Source organism: Sminthopsis crassicaudata, chromosome 2 (genome assembly GCF_048593235.1).
Source record: "Sminthopsis crassicaudata isolate SCR6 chromosome 2, ASM4859323v1, whole genome shotgun sequence".
In the NCBI taxonomy this organism is placed as follows: domain Eukaryota; kingdom Metazoa; phylum Chordata; class Mammalia; order Dasyuromorphia; family Dasyuridae; genus Sminthopsis; species Sminthopsis crassicaudata.
Genome location: NC_133618.1, coordinates 552,529,855 through 552,555,590, shown reverse-complemented (window position 1 = coordinate 552,555,590; position 25,736 = coordinate 552,529,855). Strand labels below are relative to the sequence as shown.

General features: G+C 33.0%; 1 protein-coding gene across 1 annotated transcript in view; it reads left to right on the top strand.

Annotated features, from left to right (window-relative positions):
• The window catches only part of MEF2A (myocyte enhancer factor 2A), a 193,744-nt gene extending 178,509 nt beyond the window's left edge, over window positions 1-15,235 (top strand). The window contains 7 exon segments of the mRNA XM_074295037.1: window positions 1,358-1,545; window positions 3,807-3,830; window positions 7,866-7,992; window positions 12,060-12,186; window positions 14,633-14,759; window positions 14,761-14,895; window positions 14,897-15,235. Coding sequence (XP_074151138.1) covers window positions 1,358-1,545; window positions 3,807-3,830; window positions 7,866-7,992; window positions 12,060-12,186; window positions 14,633-14,759; window positions 14,761-14,895; window positions 14,897-15,028 — 860 coding nt within the window. The 3' untranslated portion in view covers window positions 15,029-15,235.
• Window positions 15,236-25,736: the final 10,501 nt, after the last annotated feature.

Genomic DNA, 25,736 nt, shown 5'->3' with positions numbered 1-25,736 from the left:
CTTCTTTAAATTCTCATCCTTTGCTTCTCTAAGATGGTCTTGCAGATTTTAGAGTTCAGAGTGTGTAATATTCTCTTTAAAATGTAACATTCTCTTGTTGTAGTTTTCTTGGGGTTCTCTGGGAGCAGCCTTTGTTTCAGTTCAGTTCACCACAAGTGCAGCCAGGGATTAAAATTCAAATACTTTATTGTCTCTTTCCAAGTCTTGTCTCCTTTCCTGCGGCCGGGTTAGCTTTCTTGTAGTCCAGATCCTTTATTATTTCCTTCCTGGGGCTGGGTAGCTTTCTGAAGAGCCCTTCACTCTGGCCTTGGTTCCAAGAGCTTGAGCTCACACCTGCCTTCTCTGGTTTCTGAATCTCCCCAACTGAATCCTGGCTGAGGCTCCTAGCTAATATAAGCTCTCTTAAAGGTGTGAATCTTGTAGAATTATAATAAGTACTAAGTACATGTACTGAACTAGAGAACTATTGCACCATGCTAAATTAGATAACTATTGTCTCTATCAATTCCACTGACTTAAGCACCTTGCATCAAGCAAGTTCTGGCCCATAACAAGGGTGGAACCAGTGAGCAAAATAGGATCTCATTTACCAGAATCACAGCAGTGATTGTGGCTCTCTTTTTTTCCTTTCTCTGATAATAATGAATACTATTATTTTCAACTAGTCTTAGAACTTCTGAAAATCTTGAAGTTTTTGGATCATTTTTTCAATACAAGAAAAATTTTCACTCAAAGATGAAATGCTTCTGCCATTTGTTTTGTTTTGAAACTTTTTTAGTTTTACCTCAGGTTCCAGAGCTTCCCTTTCTTCTTCTTCTGCGATCTTTGCAGCTAGCAGCTCAATCAGATCTTTGTTCAGTATCCTAATTCAGAATTCTTTACATAAAATAAAATTTGTGTAATGTGAATTTCTATAAAATAAGAACTGTCTATAGTATTTTACCCTATACACTGTTATGAATATAAGTTAAGAACACAAATGAAATACACTGTAACTATTTTCATTATTTGGTAAGAAGAAATATTGTCTATTAGTACCCTCCAAAGAGATTTTTATTGCTTAAGGACCTCAGGTCTAAACAAATTCACCTCTTTAGAACTATTGCAAGATTTTGAGCCTCACTATGATAAATTTTGTTCAATACATTATATACAAAACTGTTTTGTGATACTAGGTTATAACAAGTCTTAAATATCCATAAACATATTAAAATTACAAGAGCTCTTTTTTCTTTTTAAAAATTCATTTTGTTTTTCTAAAAATCAAAATATATTTTTTTTCTTTTATGAATTTTTTGTATAGTTTATATTTTAATATCTACTGCTCATTATAATGATTATTATTTTTATTTTCTAGGGAATGGCTTTGTAAACTCAAGAGCATCTCCAAATCTATTAGTATCTACTGGAGGGAGTAGTTTAGGCAAAGTAATGCCTACAAAATCTCCCCCTCCTCCTGGAGGTGGAAACCTTGGAATGAACAATCGAAAACCAGACCTTCGAGTAGTGATCCCCCCTTCTAGCAAGGGTATGATGCCTCCATTGGTAAGTTTAACCATTCTTTAAAACATATATTTTACATAGATGAAATTATTTCACATAGTTCACAGCTTCCTCTGGGGATAAAGATACCCCTCCTACTTATTTAATGAAGTGTCACTATAAGGAAAACATTTTCATACAAATCTCTTAAATTTAATACAGATTTATATAACTTTTGTCAACAAGTTAAGCCAATAGGTTAGGCAGAACATAATTGAAGTAAAAATTATTTACCTAATAAAAGAAGAAGAATAGGCAATAAATTTATTTGGTAATGATACTAAAAGTACCAGCTAAACTTGTGAGAGATTTGTAGGGCAAACCACCAGATTGGTTTTTCTATTCTATACTTTTCAGGTAATTGAAGAGTGCTTAAAAACTAGAATGAAGAGTATCTAGCACCTTCAGTGTTTTCTCTCATCCATAGACAGCTTAATCATTGTGATGATTAGAAGAACTAAACTACACCTTCTTGTTTTCTTAGCCGAAGCTTCCATTATTTTTCAGGCACTGATTTTATTTGTGTGGAGACGGTAAATCCAGGAATGTACTATCATAATTGATTTGACTTTTTGTAGTGAATGAAAATATGGTTTTTAGGGACAACTTAACATATTTTAAGATTATACCCTAATAATTTAATTTTTTTTTTAACCTTTATTACCTGACACACTATTTTGCTCCTTCTGGCTAACTGGAAGAAGTACTGGCCGATTTTTAAAAAGTATATCCCATTAAAGTGCTCTGTGTATTGAAATTAGTATCAGAGTAGTTTTAGCTGAGGAGTAGGGTGGGGAAACCTAGAAATAACTAAATCCTCCTTATTTTAAAAGTGGAAAAACTTCAAAGCAGAGAAATTAGTGATTTGCCCAGAGACTCACAGGCCAGGCTATTGTTAGCCATCACCAAAGGTAGCATTTAGAATTAGGTCTTCTAACTATATTCTGTATTGAGGAAATTTGTCCCAAATAATAAATTGAAATGCTAAGAAACAGACCCAAAAATCTACTCACTTATTAATTTAAATATTATAAAATGATAACAGATAGCATATTTATATGAAAACGGTTAACTGCTGGTAGAAAGGAGGGAACTGTATTTAATTGTTTTTGGACAGATAAAAATCTGCCCTTTGAAGACTGAAATTGTTTCCATATAAAATAATGACCTTAATTCCACTAGATTTATATTCGCTAAGGAAAATAAAATATTCATGAATGTCACAGAATAAGCATTGACTATCTTCTAAATCAACATCTCTTAATTGAAATAGAATTAAATATATCTGTGAGTGAAGCTATTTTAACCTGATAGAAAGTCCTTTTATAAAATGGTATTTTGCACAGTTAAATAATCACCCATTTTGTCCATGTGAGAGGAAGTGTGGGGTAATGGATATAGAACTCGCCTTGGAGCTAGAAAGACCTGTATTCAAATCTTGCTTCTGACTGTACTATCTGTGTGAATTCTGATAAATCACTTAACCTTTAGATGCTCCAGGGATCTCTCTAAGAAAGAAGGCTCTAACCTACTTTGATAAAGGAAGTTTTCTCATCCTTGAGTTCCCTCTGTTTATGACATCATAAGTCAAGTCCTTATCTCTAACTTATCTTTTTTCATGGGTATGAAAAAACGGAACACTAATTACTTTTTTTAAGTCCAGACTTGTGATTTCATCCCTTTGGGGAGTAGTGGGGATACTCCCATTGAAACAGATCAGTAACTGATCTGTAACTTAGTTTTAGAGTTTTCTGGAGAATAAAGTAATGACAGGTATTATGTATCAGAGGCAGCTTCCTTAAGCTTTGATTATATTGTGCTATTTTCCAAACAGTAATTGATATAAAAATTTAATTATTCAATTAAAAAAGGAACCATTTTAATAGAGTAAAATAGCATTTATATAAACATTTTCATCTGTGCAAATAGTACTTTCTGGATGATTTAGGAAAAAGGAACAAATGTGTTCAATTGTAGCCAATCTTTTAATTTAATTTTTCAGTATTCTTCCCAATTAATTTATGGCCTTACTTGCTTTTATACACTTAAATTTTTTTGTATATACAAACTTATGTACAAGTGAGAAACCTGTGATAGAATTATATGGCACAGACTTTGTGAATGAGCTTCAGGCATATGTACAGTATATAGCAGGTTAAGTATGTAATGTTGTTAAAACCTAAATGTGTTTTTAAAAAAAAATAATAGCATAGAGCAATGACAGTTTTAGTAACTCTGTTATCCCTCTTGTTTGCTGAGTACAGTCGGAGGAGGATGAATTGGAGTTGGTGAGTGTGGGTTTCTGCTTGATAAGATAAAAGGGGTTCAGAAAGTCCTTGTTTCTATCAAATGTTTTAAATATAAACAGTGTTCCCTTTAGCAAATTTTTACATGTTTATTTTGGAATTATTTAATAAAATACAGTCTTATAAATTAGATTCTGACATTTCTACTTTAAATAATTTTATACATTTTTATTTGTTAGAGGGAACATTGGAATGGAGCCTAAAAAATAGTAGTCGTCCATGAGCAGAAGACACCAAGGATTTGGCTTTTAAAAAAAAACAAAAACAAAAAAAACAACCCAAAAAACAAGCAAAAAAACTGAAAGATACAGAATATCTTATATAGGTCCCCAAATTATTAAAATGTTTTTAGAAAGTGACTTCACTCTTAAAGTTCCTTAAATTGTAATACAAGGTCTTGCGTTGTTTCTTCTTGTTTCAAAAAGATTACATCATTTTTGGTGAGATCACCTTTTCACAGAGCTGGAATTATTTCATCCTGTATGAGAAGATCAGAACCACAAGGGGGTTCCCTGTTTATTAAAAAGGATATATGTGTTTATAAATAAATTCTTCTATATTTCCCTACTTTATTGGAAAAAATACCTTTTTTCCCCTAAATAAGTGATTTTTTTTATTGGCTTTCATTATGGAAAAATAAATGTGACTAAAAATAACTTGTAAGTTTATAAGAAATATTACTTGTCTGAAAATAAAATATAAACTTTTCACTGCTACATAAGAAAGACTTTTTATCATTTAAATCCAAACCCTCAGTTTGTAGTTTGCTTAGTAATTTAAGGGGGAAAAGCTAATTTGTCACCAACATGGACCTATTGCTGGTAAGAGGCTCAGATTGCATGAAAGCATGGGGGGGAAATGCAATGTTTGAGTTTCTACTTGATAGTTTCATGCTTATGCATGCTAGTAGTTTTTGCACAGTTCTTGTTCTTTTTAGATATATTTTTCTGCGCATTATAGCAGTGCTTTATCTTAAAAATAAAAGATCATCCCTCATTCACCTTTGTGGTTTCCTTTCTTATTCCCACTACAGATTATGGTTTTCATTCCACCCATTTGATACCAGATTATGATATATTACAGCCTTGTTATTTCATTTTGGTTTCTATTAAATGATCTTCTTCAATTATACATGGTTTAAAAATTAAAGTTTATACTTGATCATAGTCTAATTCACTAAAAGATAATTAATTAAATTTATGTGTATTATTATTCCTTTTATTATATGACTTTCCTATAGTATAGAAAATTTCAGATGTCCTTATTATTTAGGAAAATGTTGCCCTCTAGTGGTTTTCAAAATTATTTACTTGTCAAGAAGTCATTAACCAGAAGTTTTGGTGAGTGCAATAATAAATAATACATAGAACTCTTCCTTTAACTTGGGGTCTGACTTGATTGTTGAGACTTGAGTGGAAGACCGTGAAAAGGTCTGATTTATATAATATATTTTCCAAATGTTCCATAATAATTAGCACCAGAGGTATATTAGAGTATTTCAACAGTCCAAATGGAAAAAGTTGTTAAATTCTAATCTGGATCAAAAATGTTATAGAATAATTTAACAAATTGAGCATGTTGAGACAAATGCATACTTATATTGCTTTATTTTCTAGTATCCCTTGAATTCAACATCTTTTTATAAATTGGAAAAAATTTCCAAGTATGTAATGATTTTGTAGATTATGATAATCACAAAATTTATTACATTAACTAAAAATGCTATACTTGCATAAAATTGTAAAATTATGAGATCACCTTCAGAGTTACCAATGACATATTCTTATACTTTCCAGTTATTTTAAAGCTTCAGAGAATATAACCAGAACCTTTAATTCAATTCAGTGGTATATACTAAGCATTTGATTTGTGTAGGACATAACAGATAGAGGGGCAGAAGTGAATAATGGCTCCTGACATTATCTATAGAAACTTGGATATTTTTCCAAAATGAGTACTATTTAAGAGTAGAATTATACTCATAGGTGGACTTATATTCAATTCTAAGAAAAGATGAGTAACTGCCCTGAAACCTACATCTGGATTCTTTTCTCATGGGGCTTCAGGATTTCTCTAGCAGCTTTGCAGCTTCATAAAAGTCCCAACTTCTTTATGAACAGCATAGCATAGTCAGAAGGCATAAATATTTTATCCTTTCATCTTTTGTAATTTTGGATCAAATTGTCACAAGGAATACTTTCCACATTGCTTTTCAAAATACTTTTATTTTTCAAAATAACTTATGTTATGATCTCATTTTATTGTCACAGAACTCTATTTGACAGGCAAGAAATTGATATTATCACTGTTTTAACAGATGAAAAGAATGAAGCCCAGAGAGGCTGAACTGAGTCAAAATAATAGATTTCATATCGTCTGCTTCCTAATCCATTATTCTTTCCACTATACCATAAATATTTTCAATGTTCATCCAGCTTGCTGGAATAGTAAATGCAAAAAAAGACAAAAACAATACCATAAATGTTCTTTATAATATTAATATTCTATATCTTGGGCTTTTTGCACAGTAGCAGAAGCCCTATTAAATATAATATAGAATTATCAGCAACTACAGTCTGCCCAATACTCATACATTCTGAAAATGGTGATGGGGAAAATTGAATCACCCTACAACTCTCTGAAAAGGTTGTTAGTACTGATGAATTATAATTAGTTGCATTATTATAGTCTTAGCGGTGTAAATGTCAGTTGCCATACTTTGTTATCTTCATGTACAAAAATGTCTGGACTTAAAATCTAGCTATTTTTACCTTTGCAAGGGATATGTTTCCCATTACTGATTCATTGTAAATAGAAAAAGGTAGCCTAAATCACTGAAAAATAGATATGAGTTCCACAATATTATTATGTGGAAATAATATAATTGTTATGCTACTAGTTCCATTTTAAGGAAATAATCACAGGAATATAGGCATTATTTGTTATGTAAATCATTAAACATATTTTTCCCTCTCCAGATTAAAAAAATGATAAAAGTTCATTATAATAGTAAATATAATAGGTCAAGTCTAATTAAGTATTTTAATTAGTATAACCAGTTTAATTTTGAGACAAAGTATAAATGTCATTGAACAGAACTATAGAATTAAAATAAGACAGTTGAAGGGTATTTATTGAAAATTTAATATTGTGATAAGGAGGTAATAAAAGTAGAAGACAATTTCTTGAGCCAGTAATCTTAAGATTGATAAAGAATTTATGTATGAAACAGATACAAAGTAAAATATAAAAATAATTTGATAAGTTATTTTAAAATATAATGCAAACTAAACTAAAATTGACTTTTCCTCACATAATATGTAAAATACAAATGTTTGTAGCAAATAAGCATTGTTCAATTTTGTAATTATATGATTGATTCCCAAATGACTTAATCTCTATGGAAAGCATATTTAAAATATAAACATGTGTCCATTGAGGATATATTTCAGTAGTTGCAGTGTTATCAACTTTTTATTCTACTAGATATCACATACCTAGAAATGTTATCATGTGCTATATATAATGCTATATATAATTTTATATATAATGCTATCTCCATGACATTAATCAGGTTGCATCAAGAATATACATAGGTTTCCTAGGATAGAACTAGAAAGGATCTCAGAGCTCTTATTTTACAGATAAAAAAACAGGGTCTTCCCACGCCCTGCCAGAGAGCATAGGGGACTTGCTTAAAGTCATTAAAAGTGAAGTAAAAAACATGGTATTTGAGCCCAACTCCAACTTAATTCCAATCTAGTGTCCTTTCCCCTACACTACTTTAATGGAGAAATATTTCTCCCTTAAAAATTAGCCAGATGAAACATTCTGGTGGTATTTTCCTGTAGTAGTTACTTAAAAGTTTTCACATAATTCCTACTATGTGAAATAACATTTTCAACAAATGAAAAGCATGAAAACTTGCATATTTTAATTGAATGTTATTTTAAAAATATAGATTGTTCATTATAATATCCATATGATACAGCTTTCTTCGTTACTAATCACTTACAGAATTCCCAAAGGATAAGCAGTTCTCAATCTACTCAACCTCTTGCTACCCCAGTGGTATCTGTGACAACTCCAAGCTTGCCTCCACAGGGGCTTGTGTATTCAGCTATGCCTACTGCTTACAACACTGGTAAGCCTTTCCTTGTCTGTTTTCCGTACTGTAAATATTTTTCAATTTTTTCTATTCAATAGTCAGCAAGTGCTTTACAAAAGCTTAGGAAATCATGAATATTGAAATTAAGGAGAGAGTAGCGAAATATTTGAGCTCATATTTGACTTTTAAGTATTTTATAGTAACCTTGTCTTTATTCTCCTAACCTCATTTGTCATTTGCCAGAACTTAGTAGGCCCTTAGTATATATCTTGTTGATTGGTTGATTGTCCACAACAAGTAAAGAAGCAGCCATTTTCTGCTATTAAAGGTCATTTCACATATTATATATAAAAAGTAGCATATGTTTTATTCCTCTGCCTTTTCTTAGGTAGCCCTCCACTGTTATGGTACCATTGTTACAATTTTAAAATAATTCCATAGTTGTTTTTTTTTTTATACTTAACTTACTTTAGAAAATAAATCCGCTATTCATACTCATATAGTTTTAAGATGTGGTCATCACAGCCATGTGGATTTATTTATTTATTTTGCTTCTATATCCAGCAGTTTGGTTGACTAGTATCTGAAAAATAAGAAAAACACTGCACCTATGCTTTTCTTAGAACATTATACAAATATTGTTTTTGTGATTAAGGCAAAATCAAAATTGTTAAATTAGTTTTCATTAGCTTATCTTTAAGATTCTCCCCCTTTGTCATCTTGGCATAGAAGTAGCCCAAAGTTTTCAAATGCAGTGGTAGTTGAGCATATTATATCAATAGAAGAAGCTTAAATTAAGGGCCCCAAAATAAAATAACATTTAGGTAAAAATGTTGGACAAGTTCAGAAAGTCCCATCATTAAAAGTTTAGGGTCCAGGGGTTTTTTTGGCTACAGTAATTCTCACCTCTTAGGCATAGAAAGGGGTTCTTTTTATGTTGGAGCAAATTCATGTTCCAGTGGAATATCTGCATTTTGAAGCATGTTTCTAAGGTTTTTTTTATTGTAATGTTATTTGTATAATTAATCTAATTTAAGTATACATTTTTAATACATGTGAAAACCTCAAGTAGTAATTTAACTGCTTTATAACAAGTTATATACATAACATAGCAAGCATTAACTTGAATACAACTAATTTTTATTTCATTTCAACTAATTTGCCTCTATTATTTGGTACATTTTTTTTTAATTTAGAGAAACTAAAGTTTTCTTTTAAGATTTCCATCCAGGTCACCATCTTATTGTATGTTTTCTCAGATATACTGAAACTAATTGCTAAGCACTTGATGCTTCAGAGGAAGAAAGATAATTAAATTTTATCTAGATTTTTATTAAGATATGTTATTAACTCTTGGTTAAAAAAGAAAAAAAAAAAGTAAGCATTTCTTTAAACCCCTGCTATGTACCACAAACTGTATTAAGCATTGGAGATACAAAAAATTAGGCAAAAAGTAGTCCCTGCCCTCAAGGAACTCACATTCTAGTGGGGGAAACAAAAAAATAACAAATATGTACAAACAAGTTATGTAAGACATAATTACCAGAAAGAAGCCATGCAACTTAAGAGAAACTGGGAATGACTTTCCATGGAAGGTTGAAAACAGAAATAAGGAGAGAGAGCTTGTAGGATAGCTAGAGAAAATTCCCACAGATTATGCAATGAATTGTTCATGGAATGGCCAGGAGACCAATGTCACTTGATTTAGGAGTTTTCAGAGGGCTGTAAGGAGTAAGAAAACTGGAACAATTTGGAGATAGGAAGAAAAGATCTAGATTATGATGAGCCATGTGGGGGATTTTGTATTTGATCATGGAAGAGATAAAGTAGACACTAGGGTTTATTAAATATGGCAGTGACATAATTGGATCGGATTTTTAAAAAAAAAATCAACTTAGTAGCTGAATGGAGGTTAGAGTAGGGAAAGCCCTGAGGCAGGCAATTTGTTTTTGGTAGAATTGATTGTCTCATTTGTTGTGTGAGTGAAGCTTTTAAAAAGAGAAAAAAATAGAAAAAATATTTGATATTTTTGATATTTTTTTATATTTCCAGTTCCTCATATCTATGAGCAAAAGGAAATATGCATGTATTTACATCTTAATGAAAAGTGGATAATCTAATTTAAATATATTCATAATATAAATATAGATATACATGCATGCATATTTATGTGTGTTCATATATGTATAGTTATATGTATATAATATTAAAGTAGTTACTACTACAAAGGAACTCTGTAATTGAAAACATTCAACAATTCAACAAATACATCACAGTTCAACAAACAGCTGTTAAGTACCTACTATAATTAAGATAGATTCTGGAATATGCAAAATAAAAAAATCAAACAGCTCCTACCTTCAAGAAGCTTTGGGAAGGAAAAAGGGAGTATCCAGAAAAAGACAAAAGTATTTATGTCTTATACGTAAATATAAAGTAATGCAAGGAAAGAGAAAACATTAACATCTGGTGGAAGGAATCAGGGAAGGCTTTGGAGAGATTTGGCCTATTGAGCTGAACCTTAAAGAAATGTAAGACTCTCAAAGGCAGACTTGAGCAGGAAAGTACATTGTAGGCATGAGGAAAAGGCTTGTGAAAATTCATTGAACTGCCCAGGGCATGGGAAAGAGATGGAATATTGGATTTGGGGAACAACTTGTGTTAGAATGTAGAGTGTGTGAGGGGCACCCATGTGAAATAAGGCAGGAAAAGTAGATTGAAGCCAAATTATGAAAGCTTTAAGAACCATTCTGAAGAATTTTTATTTCATCCTAGAGAAACTGAGTGCTCTGACATGACCTTGGGGCTTCAGAAGATTATTTTGGCATTTATGAGGAGGAGGGATTGAAAATGAGAGATTAGAAACAAGAAGACCAATTAGGATGCTACTGATTAACTTGGGTTTAATCTTTTTCTAACCCTGCCCTCTCTACCTACAAGGATTTAAAGAACATATATGTATACTAAAGAACATAAATGATGAATTAATACAAAAAAAACTTTTAGAAAATACATCAGATTAGATCCAATGAGTCAACTACATTTATTCATATCTTCTCTTTGAGCTTTTCAATCTGTGAAATGAGTTGTTATAATTGAAGGGTTTTTAATGAAGATAATTCTCTTAATACTTTGGTAATGTATCTTAATTAAGACTGTGAGGTAGTGGTCAAAGGGCAAAGTGAGTTAAAGTTAGCGTCAGAATCTGGAAGACCTAAATTTAAGTGTTGTCTCTGACACATTCTCCTTAAATGACCTTGACCTCTCAAAGTCCCAGGCATCTCTCTGGCAGGAAGTTCTAGAACAAGTGCCAGTATACTTTAGTAGGAGTTCCTTACCTGGGACGCATTATATTCATTTAGTTAAGAGATAGTCAGAAATAGTGTGGCAATAAAATTTTTATCAAGTGCCAGGCACTATATATGCTAAACGCTGAAGTTTACAGAGAAAGTCAAGAGATAGTTCACACACTAATGGGGGAGAGAAGCAAACAAGGGTATGTGTGTAATTGGAAGAAAGTGTTTGCCTGTTCATCCTAGAATGAAACAGAACTAATGAGCTTAATGGTGAACTGATGGCAATTTTGAGGAAGAACTATATAAACAGCACTGAGATTCATACTAAAAACCCTTATGCATCTAGCAGATGTAGCTTTTTCCACAAGCATGAAGTTATTTCCTAAAATTTCTTTAGTTGAAGCATTCTACATCACATGTAAGACTATTAGTATTATAAATTTTCTAGATAGACTCAGCAAATAAGGACTACTATTTTCACATTTACATAAGTTTGTCTTTGTGCTACAAAAAATGTAGTCTTAAAAACCTTAATTCTACACAAGTCTTATATTTGCCTAAGTATGTCATTTTTCCCCAGTAAGAATTAAACAAAAAAATCTAAAGCCCCATAAAAGAAAAGTCCTTGCATTTTAATTTTGTAATATGTCAAAAAAAATCATTATATTGTTTGATTTCATCCATTTTTGTCCCCATGTAACTTAGAGTTGTGATTTGAAAATACTTTATTTCACACAGACTTGTTCAGAGAATTTAGTATGTCCTTTATTTTCTGTATGAGGAAAATTTTTTTCCCTTCTTTTTCAGATTACTCACTTACTAGTGCAGACCTGTCAGCCCTGCAGGGATTTAATTCCCCAGGAATGCTGTCTTTAGGACAAGTATCTGCCTGGCAACAGCACCATTTAGGACAAGCAGCCCTCAGTTCTCTCGTGTAAGTAATTACTAAACTGTGGTTCTCTTATGGCATACTTATATTTATATATTGGTTAAAATTTATGTTTCTAAGACTGCACACCAAAATCAAATAAGATTTTTTTTTTTAATTAGGACATTGGTGTTTTCCATATGTCATTATATTTGTCACAATTTTGAAATTCCCTATCTACTATAGTAAGGTACATACGATGACCACTGAACTAGTATTCCTCTAAGAAATTTGAAGGAGAAGTGGTTTTTTGTTGTTGTTGCTTGTTATGGAGACAAAATAAGTTGATTAAAGTTTCTCAAAAAAGTTTCTGGTGATAGGTCTAGAATCCAGTTTTCCTGATGTTTAGACTAAGACTCTCCAGTTTAGATTATATTAAAAGTTTTATGTGACAGATATATCAGATTTTAACTTTTTCCAAATTTGTACTGTGATGGTTCCTGGCGACCACTAGAGACAAAATTCACATTTGAAAGTTCTAAACTAACTCATTAAGATTCATAAAAGGATCTACAATAATATAGGTAGTCTTAAATACAAAAATTGCTTTGAGGGAAAATAAGTTTCTTACACTAGATGCTTTAAAAAAAAAAAAAAAATCAGCCTAAGGCAATCACTTTAATCTTTCTCCCTAGCCCTCTTCTCTCCATATCCTAGAGTTAATTAAACCACTGGAACTTCTGTCCAAGCCATTCTGCTCCATTGCTTCTGTGTTTAGGCTGTGGGATCCATTCCCTAACTACCCCAATTTTCATTTCTTTTCTGACCAGCTACATACCATTTTCCTATTTCCTCTGAGAGGAAAAATGTGTCAGTTGATTCTACTCATGTTAACCTTCCTCACCTAAATGAAGGAATAGAAAAGAGGTGCAGATTCCCCAGACCTGTATATGTCTGCATACTCACACCAGATCTGGGAAGTGTACTAAGAAATTAAGATAACTGAAAACCTTTCTTTCAACCCCCTCCAACTCCTCAAAAGCTGAGTTTTCTAAACTATCATCTCATTAAGTCTTCCTCTTTATCTTATCTCCCTGACAAGGAGGAATTTGAGAAGAGCACAGGTGGAGCCTCTGGGTATCAGACAGTATCTTGTGACACAAAAAGTCTGGATTATGGGAGGGAAAATACAGGAGTAAAGGAGAGAGAATCTTAAAAGGAACATGCAGTGGAGCCAAAAGGATGAAGCATGCAACCCCTCACCTGACTGAGAGGAGTTGTATCAACTTAGTTTCATCTTTATTTTTCTCCTCCCCCACCCAAAGTAATCAAGGTTAAGTGATTTGCCCAGGGTCACTTAGCTAATTAGTGTCAAGTATCTGAAGTCAAATGTGAACTCAGGTTCTGTGCTCTATCCACTGTGCAACCCTAGCTGCCCCTTTCTTTTTTCTTTTTAATGGGAAGAGGGTAAAAATAAATTCTTGATAACTAGAAATTATTCATTGATTCTAAAAATGTATAACATTCAAATTAATGTTTTAAGAATTAATTTTAAGAATATATAATCACTATTAAATGCTGAGATAATTTACCTAAACAAATTACCAAGAGCTGCTTTAAATAATATTTGACTACAGATACCACATAAATTAGTTTTTCTTTAAATGGAGTTTCCAGATGTAATTTCCAGGCCAAAACAAAGAGGAGGTAAAGAAACATCTGATTGTATTCTGATGGAAGTGGATATCTTCAACATAAAGAAGATCCAACTCACTTCCAGTTGATCAATGATGGACAGAAATAACTACACCCAGAGAAGGAACACTGGGAAGTGAATGTAAATTGTTAGCACTACTGTCTATCTACCCAAGTTACTTATACCTTCGGAAGCTAATACTTAATGTGCAACAAGAAAATGGGATTTACACACATATATTGTATCTAGGTTATATTGTAACATATGTAAAATGTATGGGATTGCCTGTCATCAAGGGGAGGGAGTAGAGGGAGGGAGGGGATAATTTAGAAAAATGAATACAAGAGATAATATTATTAAAAAAAAATTACTCATGCATACATACTGTGAAAAAAAATTATAAAAAAAAAAAAAGAAAAGAAACATCTGATGCTGGCAACAATAAAATGACCCTTTTACCATAATTTTCTTAATCAGTTGACCAAGTTGAAATATTGGACACTGGTATTGTTCTCTGAATATTTTGTCTGCAGACTTACAGCGATTTACCTATTAGTGCTGATTTGGAGGTGGCAGATAGGCTCAAATATGAAGCTATTATTATTTCATCTTTTTTGGGAGCTTGTGACCTAAAAACAACATGGGATCCCATTTCTATATAGGCTCTGATTTGGGGAACTGACCCCAAAATGTCTTTTGGAATTCAGATTTTATTTCAGATACATTCAACTGTTAGTAAGTTTCCGGAATCTGTCTTCATTTAATACAGATGCACTCAGAGATTTGCTAACATATGTAACTTCTTTTCTCCTTTAGTGCTGGAGGGCAGTTATCTCAGGGTTCAAATTTATCCATCAATACCAACCAAAACATCAACATCAAGTCAGAACCAATTTCACCTCCTAGGGATAGGATGACCCCTTCAGGCTTCTCTCAACAACAGCAAGCAGCAGCAGCAGCAGCAGCAGCAGCAGCAGCAACAGCAACAGCAGCAGCAGCAGCAGCAGCAGCAACAGCAACAGGCTCGTCAGGAAATGGGTCGATCCCCTGTTGACAGTCTGAGTAGTTCCAGTAGTTCAATATGACGGTAGTGATCGAGAAGATCCCAGAAGCGACTTCCATTCACCCATTGGGCTTGGAAGACCCCCAAACACTGAAGACAGAGAAAGCCCTTCAGTAAAGCGAATGAGGATGGACACATGGGTGACATAAAGCTATTGATGTTGCTGTTTTTATTTTATGTTACTGCAATGAACTGCCCTACATATCTAAGTTTATAAATAAGGACGTGAGTTAAATATATTTATATCTATATACATACATATATCTCTTTACGTATATTTGTATGTGTGTGTGTGTGTGTGTGTGTGTGTGTGTGTGTGTGTGTGTGTGTGTGTGTGTGTGTTACATACACCGAATTAGGCACTTACTACAAATTCCTTGTATATCTGCAAATGTCCAATGGTAAACAAAAGAAACCCTGTAGGCAGGGGTCTGGTCTGGCACTTTCTTAGGCTTTTTGTTTAATAATATAATCCAGTTTTTGAGGAGAAGCATTGTATCCATATATAATCTTACCACACTGGCTTGCAGGAACCTAGAGGGCTCACCCATAGTAATGTCCCCTATGTGTTTTATTCAGACTGTGTGGTTACTTGTAGTTTGTTAAGGAAAAAAAATGCTTTGTAGCAGCAGGGCAGTAGAAAAGCAGGAAAAAAGAAAGCAATACTGTACATAAAATGACATTTATATTCCCCAACCCAGCATGGGTCTCTTGCAAAGGGGTGCATGGGAAAGGGCTGATGCTATTTAAACAAAACAAGAAAACACCACACATACTGTTTTGCACGTGCAAAATGTATTGGGTCAAAGAAGTGATCTTTAGTTAATAAAGAGAGAGAATAGAGAAAAAAAAAAAACCGCATGAGATATTCAGAAAAATATTAGCCTAGAAAAATAGAGCATTAACAAAATAAAATTAATATATTAAGTTATAATTGGAATATGTCAGAAGTTTCTTTTTACATTCACGACTATACAAAAGAAAAGAATTGATTTTAGCTCATGTATATTTTATATTAAAAATACCCTTATGAATTGATGGCTATATATAAAGTTATATATAGTACTTTTGAACACATTCTGCTATGAATTATTTATATAAGCCAAAGCTGTATGTTGTAGCTTTTTTTGTAGAGTATAGTTTTATCTTGTTTTGACTTTTGAGTTTTACTTTCAGAGGGAAAAAAAAAAAAAACTTGCAGGCGGAACCTTGGAAACAAAAAGCCATGAACACTTATTATCTATATGTAAATTAAAATTTGAGCCAAACTCTTTTTTGTGTATATAGCATCTTAAATATATTATCACCTTTGGTGTAAGTACCTATGTATTGTACGGTCACCAGATTAAAAAGTATATTTTTGTGGATTACCGCCAACTTGAAAAAAAAAAGGCGAGGTCCTTATTAAGTAGAGTATTCACTGTTTAATATTTACTATTTTGTTAAATATACTGTACTTTCTTTGGATTTTAATTATTATTAATATCCCAGTTTTTTAGAGGGTTGTATAAAGGGGATTTTCCCCTCACTGGTGGTGAATGTGTGATGTTAAATTGTAATCTTTGTGCTGTATGGTTAAGCTTCATTATACATTATACATTTTATACATATGTATATAAATAGCAAAGTGGAAAAAAATCTGGTGTTAAAGTTCATTCTGCATAAATATAAAATGTGTTGTAACAGATTTTAAAAGGCATTAGTTAAAACTTTGCCTTTTGTGAGAAAAAATACAGTGGAAAAAGTTGACCTAATTTAATTCATGTTAAGAAAATGGTAATATATCAGGTGAGCACAAAAGGTTTTATAAGTGGTAGAAGCTAAGGGAAAAACACTTATTTTGGAAATAAATTTCCTTTTCTTCTAACCCTCCAGAAATAGAGGGATACAGCTGGCCACAATTTAGCTTTTTTATTACTATTTTTAAAATATTTCATACTCAAATGATAAGTCATTCCACTTGGGGAGGGGCGGGGCTTAAATTGATTATAAAGCAGCTTCCACTTTAAGTGTTTAATATTTTAATTGAGCAATGGCAGCCCTCAGCTTGATTTTTTAAAAACTCCCTATCTGAAGACTAATCTGTGATAACAGTTTTCCTTTCCTGAGTTAATCGGTTTTTATTAATAAGCTCGTGCCATATGAGCCAAAATTCTGCATCTTGCTATATTTTGTATTTTCAGAGTTAAAACTGCACCTCTCACCAGAAACTCAAAGTAGAGCTTTTAAAAATTGTTCCTTTTGTACTGAATTTAAATTAACTTATTATAGCGGCCATCTGTCATCTTTTACCTAAATTTCATTTTATCTCCTAAGTTAAGAGTCATTTTCTTATCTGCAGTGTTTTGGCATAGTTTTTTTGGTTTGAAGGTTTTGTTTTTGTTTCTGCCTTTTCACAACAAGCCATTCAAAACACAGACAGCCAAATATTCTGACTGACACAGGTATTAAGAACACTCACTTGTTGGAAGATGGAAATTTTTGGAGAAGGCTTGGATATGACTAGTAAAGTCTGTTACCATAGCCAAAAATGGGAGGATTATCACGTATTCTCTCAATTAAATATGAGTATTTGGGTCTTATTCAAAAAGGTAGTTTTTAAAATTTTAAATTAATTTGTTTATTAAAGTATCCATGTTTTTTGCATGGTCATACACAATCTAAGCAGCAAATTTTAATTTTTTAAATTTGAAATTAATTTAGGTTTATTAAGCTATCTACATGTTTTTCAAAGGGTCATATACAATTCTAAGCAGCAAAATATTCTCCTAACACCAAATTTCCAAGATAATTCCACTTCCTTACCACTTTATAGACCATTTATAGCTTTGAAAGTGTTAGTGATTCTTTCATTATTATTTATGCATGTTCATGAATTTTTGCTGTATATGTGAATAGGAGTTATGCATTCACATTTACTGTCTATTTTCTTGTGTGCCTTATGAGATGGCTTTGCTGACTGTATCTCAATAGTCTTTATTTCTATGCAGGTTTATATGCAGTACAATTACTGTTTTCTAAAATAATGTTACCCAAGGCTCAGAGTTTGTATTTAAATTGCTTTGACAGAGTAAAAATTTGTTCATTTTGCAGGAAGTGAGTATCTGACTGTTAACCTCTTTCCCATAAGCCCTATTTGTAAATTTAAACAAGTAGATTTTATAAAAACATCCCTTTACACATACACACATGCACATATAAATATATGAATATTCATATAATGGAAAGTGATTTTTAATGAGGATAACATGTGTAATTTTAGACCCTACTTAAAAAAAAAAGTAGACTAGTGTTATGTGACAACATAATTGAAATAATTAAATTTATTCAAGTATAGCATTTCTTTTTTCTTAAAAAAATAATAAAAAATAAAAAAGAGCAATTCTATGGTTAAATTACACAGGTTAAAATAAGTTTTCCAATAGAAAATATCCTCTCTGTACTCTTTAGTCAATCCATTTACAAATGAAACTCACCTATTGTATACATATGATCCCAATGAAAACTCCATTTTTGAGCTCCAATTAAAAATGTAATGTTGCAGAGTAAATCAGGGGTTTGTTATAGAAAAATAATATGTTTTAGTATTTCCTTTTATTGTAAAGGACACTAATGCATCACATACTTTCTGGATTAACTGTCATGCGCACAAGAAATACATAGTAAATAAGGAACCTAAAAACTCCTGGCATTTGATCATGAAAAGAAGTTAGATGATTAGAATGTGAAAGAAAGATTTACAAATGTAAAATGTTTATTTCTCTGTAGAAACTTTCTTCACTTTGCTGTGCAAGAGGACACTGCTTTGCTATATTTAAAATGGCTTTTTTAAAAGAGATTTATGTATTTGGTAAATGTTTGTAGTCAACAGTTCACAAAAGAAGCTGTTCACGGTTTGATAATGTAAAACCGTTTGGCGGCACAAGCTGGACTTTGTTGCCATCTTTGAGATGAACCTTTTAAGAAAAAAATAAGTTAATCTCAATTTTTCCCTGAATGTGTTGTTTTTTTCTTCATTATACAATAAATATTCTAGTGAACTTTTTATCAAATGGTTAAGAAAATGCTAGAGGTTGTTGTAAAATATTTGTATCCTGCATTCACTAAAGTAAAGATATACTGGCTTTTACTGTGTATTCCAGACTCTGTCATATTTGCCTAGAATTAAGTAATTCTTCTTGAGAGAAAGTTCATCAACAATTCTTTCTGACATCTGCAATCCTCTTTCCTAAACAGCCTTCTTGTTTCCTCTTAGCTCTGCAGGCCTCCTTTATTTTGACTTAGCAACTTTCAAAATGTTCAAGCAGGAAAACAGGCCTTTTCCCAGGCTGACTACCAGAAGACTTGCAGACTCAGTTCTTCATCCCCCTTTTTCTTTTGCAAACTTCCAATAATTTCATTCACTACCAAATATAGGAAAGCCACTTTTTACCTTATTTGCCTTTTCCGACTATGAATTTTCTAGAAAGTTTGCTTTTTTTTTCCCCCTACAAAACTTCATTTTTACATACACATTTAAAAGGATGAATGCTTTGGTAATATTTAACATCCCAAATGAGAACCAGGACTGCGAATTTTTATACAAGGGGAGCTTGGACTGAGTAGGGGGAGAAACAACAGAATACCTTAACACCTGTAAGGACACCTCCAAAGAAGTGTGCTTTCTGGTAATGTCATAACTAGACTTGCTAACTAGATGCCAACTTTAATTTTTTTTCATATTTAGTAATCATTAGTCTATTTATTAGTAGGTATGGGAGGTGGAGTGGTAACTCATATAAGAGGCAGTTTGGGGATAAGAAGCAGTTGGAGGAAAACTTGAAGCCAATTCCCCCAATCCCAGAAAAGGAAACTTTCAGAATATGATTTGGAAAAAGCAAAAATTAGAACAAATTCCCCTCCATTTCATAATGAAAGAAATCAAAGTCTCAGAGAAAGGAAGCTCTAGATCACAGAAATATATTTATTAAACTCAACTGAATTTTAAAGTTAAATCAGAGAGAACCCAGATCTCATAGTTTCACAGATGGTACATCATCCAACCATCTTTCTTTACAGAGAAGGAAACAGAAACCTAAAATTAGTGTCAGATCAAGCCCTGAAACCCTCTCCATATTGTCAGTACAATGCTATTTTGAAGCCAAGTTACACACTTAACACCATATACCAAGATAAGATCAAAATGGGTCCATGATTTAGGCATAAAGAATGAGTTCATAAATAGATAGAGGAACAGAGGATAGTCTACCTCTCAGACCTGTGGAGGAGGAAGGAATTTATGACTAGAGGAGAACTAGAGATCATTATTGATCACAAAATAGAAGATTTTGATTACATCAAACTAAAAAGTTTCTGTACAAACAATATTAATGCAAACAAGATTAGAAGGGAAGTAACAAATTGGGAAAATATTTTTACAGTTAAAGGTTCTGATAAAGGTCTCATTTCCAAAATATATAGAGAACTGACCCTAATTTATAAGAAATCAAACCATTCTCCAATTGATAAATGGTCAAAGGATATGAACAGATAATGAAATTGGAACTATATCTACTCATATGAGTGTTCCAAATCACTACTGATCAGAGAAATGCAAATTAAGACAACTCTGAGATACCACTACACAACTGTCAGATTGGCTAAGATGACAGGAACAAATAACGATGAATGTTGGAGGGGCTGTGGGAAAACTGGGACACTAATGCATTGTTGGTGGAGTTGTGAAAGAATCTGGCCATTCTGGAGAGCAATCTGGAACTATGCCCAAAAAGTTATTAAACTGTGCATACCCTTTGATCCAGCAGTATTACTACTGGGCTTATATTCCAAAGAAATACTAAAAAGGGGAAAGGGATCTGTATGTGCCAAAATGTTTGTAGCAGCTCTTTTTGTAGTAGCTAGAAACTGGAAGATGAATGGATGTCCATCAATTGGAGAATGGTTGGGTAAATTATGGTATATGAAGGTTATGGAATACTATTGCTCTGTAAGAAATGACCAGCAGGATGAATTCAGAAAGGCTTGGAGAGACTTGCATGAACTGATGCTGAGTGAAATGAGCAGAACCTACACTTCAACAACAATACTGTATGAAGATGTATTCTGATGGAAGTGGATCTCTTCAACATAGAGAAGATCCAGCTCACCTCCAGCTGATCAATGATAGACAGAAACAACTACACCCAGAAAAGGAACACTGGGAAGTGAATGTAAATTGTTAGCACTACTGTCTATCTACCCAGGTTACTTATACCTTTGGAATCCAATTCTTAATGTGCAACAAGAAAATTGGATTTACACACATATATTGCATCTAGGTTATACTGTAACACATGTAAAATGTATGGGATTGCCTATCATCTAGGGGAGGAAGTGGAGGGAGGGGAAAATCTGGGAAAATGAATACAAGGGATAATGTTTTAAATTACTCATGCAAAAAAAAAAGAAATTATAATATTACAAGTACTCATACATTCAAGTAAGCATATGAATAATAAAATCCAAGAGAACAAGTTAAAAAAAAAAAAAAAAGGAAAGTATGCTTAAGGAAGATCACTTGGACAACTGAGTGGAGAATGGATTAGAGCAAGGAGAGATTTGAAGCAGGGAAACATCCTTTTAGGATTCAGAGGGGTCCTATGCCAGAAGGGAAATCTATTTTCAATAAATTAGAGGAATACATTCAAAGCAAAATGGTATATATTCATGAACATTTTTTTCTTTTCCTTTAACACAACAAAAAGATCTTAATTTGTGTGGTAGCTTAACATTTGGGACAATCATTGGATTTCTCTGCTATACAAACCACAGATACTCCACCCTATTTTCCTCAGGTTAAGTGCTGCCAGGTAAGTAAAAATTTTGTCAAAGCAAAATAAAACTAAATATATACCAACAACACACTTCACTAGCATTGCATTTGCTCATTTTCTAGCATATGTGTATGTGTTCAAGCTGTTTTGGATTTAGTTTTTGAAGACTTACTTGTAAAGTTCTCTTGCCCTTAATGAATATTGCTAAATTACATAAATTAATATAAAATATATTTTCTCTCTCTCTCTCTTAGTTGTGTTAAAAATCCCAGAAAAAAAAAAAAAAAGAAGGTGGGTTTCCTGGAATCTATAGTATTGAAAATCTTAGGTCAGTTTTTATTTGGGAAGAATATGACACATCGAAATTTTTCTCCAACTCTCTCTTAGCCATCTGAAGGCTTCATAGTCAAAGATAACCTCCAATTAATTCCTGGCAAGGTCACAATTAATCCACCAACACAATGGGAAGAGTTAGGTGCTTGCCTGTTGCTGAACAGCTCTGGCCTTTGGACTGAAAATCCAGAGGGTGGCCATGATATTACCAAAGATCTGTGACTTCCCAAAGATGAAATTACTAAGGGTTGGTTGGTATCAACAAGTAAAAAATAACCCTCACCATCTTGTGCTCTCTCTATTTGTGATGTGGGGAACTAAGAAAGACTGATAAGCTTCTGTCTGTCTTAAAATAATAGAAAGGAAAATAATTTTAAAAACCCATATTCAAATAAGATAAAATCTTGTGTATAGTGTTGAAAGATAAATTAACAAAAATAAAGATTTGTAGCACAGGAGGTAAATTTAGCGATGCATTGGTGGAAAATTAATCCTATAGAAGAGTTTTCAAAACAGTTCCTTACACTTGTCCTTATGCTAACCCCTTTTCCCAGTTATTACAAATGAAAGATCTGAAGCTATAGTTAGTGGGAATTGTTTGTATTGTCAAAAATTACTTATTTTGTTGTTTTCTTGAATTTTATTTTCTTTCTCATTTAAAAAAAGAAAAGATTACACTGCTAGTTCTTAGAAGAGAAACAGAGGGAAAAAAACTATTATTTAGATAGTATCAACACTTGACTTAAAAGGAAAGCTGGGTTCAAGTCTTACTACTATTATTTACCATGGGCAACTCACAAAGTCTTCAAGATTATTTACTACTTACTAATCTGTTAAAAAAAAATTAAAAGCCAACATACCATCCATAGACTTAAACTGCAGCATGTCAGGAATACTGACATTTTGTGGTGATGGGCAAGTAACTTAACCTCTCAGTGCTTCAGGCAACTCCCAAACTGTGTCTTACAGAGCTGACAATCTGAATTATAGAACAGGTTTTCATTGAGAGAAGTTCCTTACACAAATAAAATCACAGATCTAGAATAAAAGAAAAGTTTTTAGTTGGGTCAGATTTAGATGTCCTCAAAGATCTTTTTAGGATATGATATATAAAGGGAAAATAGGAGATGAAAGTTTGAAGTTTTTTTCCTGTCATCATTACCTGTACTGATATTTAACAAACACTCTTTCTATGGTAGGGGTTTATTACTTAAAAAGCCAAATCCCTAGTAATATTAGCTCACATTTACAAACCAATTTAAGACTTATAGGGTTGCATTCTTCACCTGAAGCAGGCAGGACAAAAAGAAACACATTAAGTTTGCTTATTCCACTCATTCCTCTATTTCTTAGCTAGTACCAGATGGTTTTTATGACTGCTGCTTTATAATAGAATTTTAGGTCTGGTATTACTAGACTGGGCTCTATATTTTCAGACTGCTGTTCTCCATTGTAAAATGGATAGGATTTCTTCACTGAACAAGAAAAATATAACAATTTCCTTTCCTTGTGGATTCCAAAACATTCTGCTTGTCACTAAACAGACATTCCAATTCCCAACTTCTAAAAACCTATAGGAAAATCTTCATTTTCCCAGGGCTTAAACACTTGGAAAAGATAATTTATGGAACACAAATCAAATATTATTGCTCATGAGTGAAGAGTCACACTTTGCTCTAGGAGCCAAATATAACCTATTCTGCACCATCAATAAAACCATATTGGTCACTAGAAATGGTAAAGCCTCGCTTGCCTGATGGCGTAGTATCCCATCTCTGCTTTATAACAGTAAGTATACTTAGGGTCCAGTACATAATTCATGTATGCCAAATTGCTTATTCCTGTTTTGTTTTTTAAGTTTTCTGAAATCTACCACCCAAACTTTATTCCTGTCTTACTGGTTTTTTAACTCTTGTAACTTTTTTTTCTTTAATCTCTCATCTCTACTACTATTCCTTCTTACAGGTGATTTGACATTGTAAAGGGAATGAATAGAGGAATGTTAGATTTAAAGTCAAGTAGACCTAAGTCTTTTTTTTTTTTTTTTTGGTAGGATTTTTTTTTTTTAAAGCAATAGGGGTTAAGTGACTTCCCCAGCAAGTAAGTGTCTGAGATTAGATTTGAACTAAGATGCTCCTGATTCCCGGGATGGTGCTCTATCTTACTGCGCCACCTTGATCTAGATAGTCTACCCCAGGTCTAATAATTTTTAATCCCACTGCAGACATTGGCTATGGGGCAAGTCACATAATGTCTCAAAGTCTCAGTTTCTTCATCAGTGAGATGTAAAGTGATAGAGAAAATGTATTATTGCAAGCCTTAAAAAATGCTATATGTGTGTATATATGTAGAAATAGACACACATATATACATATTAGCTATTATTGCTGTTAGGATTACAAGGTGATAATTCAGGTTGTCTAAACAATTCTCTAGCTCTGAATTCACACCTTTGGTTCAGGCCTTTGAAAGGAGTTTGCACCTTTGGACTTCTGTGTGTGTGTGTGGGGGGAGTTTACATGTTTAAAAGAGTTTGCACCTTTAAGAGGAGCAAGTTCATTGGTTAAAGTATTTCCTGAGTTCTCAGTAGCCCAATCTCTGCTAGGATTAAAAAGGAGGGCAGCCGGGCAAGAAATTAGTCAAGGTTGGGAGATTGAGTTGAGACAGCAGTTTGGAAGGAGAGAGTCTGGATTGGGGAAGGACAAGAGCTGGAGGAGATTCAGAGCCAGAATTCAGGAAGAAGAGGATTCGAGATTCTACCTTCGCTCTGGCTGGAGGCTCCAGAAGCTTCCCAAGAAACCTGCTCACAGAGGAAAAGATTTTAATGAAAAGAAACTTCCTCCCAGAGAAGGATTATAACTTAGAGACGACAGGACCTTTACATTTTGGCGCCCAACATGGGGCCAAGACTTTTGCTTATCCTGACTAGGACTGATTCTGAGCCCTTCAGAAGGAGCTAGCCCGGAACCTTACATATTGCATCCCACTTTACTGAGAAGACTCACTTCATCTCCCTTACATTCTCATTTCCCCTTACCTCAAGAGGTGAATTTAAACTCACTTGCTTCTACTACTATTTCTAAATTCTTGAGTTCCTAAGTATGGTTTGTGTCCACAACTCTATTGAAAATGGTCTCTCAGTGGTAACTAATGATTTCCTTTTAAGTTCAAGTTCTTTTTAATCTGTCTGCCAAATCTAACAGTCCTAACCACTATTTTCTAGATTCATTCTGCAAGGACTTTCTCTCTCCATGCTGCTCCTCTCCCAAAGCATCAGTCATGGTCCTCCTATCTCTAAATCAACTCCTTTTATCCATTAACTCTACATCCTCTAAATGCAAACATTTCCTAAATTTGTCTTCTCTCTATACTCTTTCCCTTCTCTTCTACTTCCATGATTCTAATCTCCATTTCCAACCCAATCTTTCTCCAGTTTCATATATCCATTTCTATCTGTATCTGCCCCCAATATCTCAAACTGAACACTTTCCCCAAACCTGCTTTTCTCCATAACTCCTTTATTTTGCTGTTGCTCCCAAAAGATCTTTCCTTTTGCATTGCAATGCATCCTGCTAGCCACTAGTGGACAGGTATTCCAACTCCAACTTCTTGAAATCTATAGTAAATTTTTCAAACTTGAAAATAATTTAATTCTTCACTCTCTTTACCTTTTGTATTAGTTGCCAAGACTTGTGGATCTGCTTTAATTCTT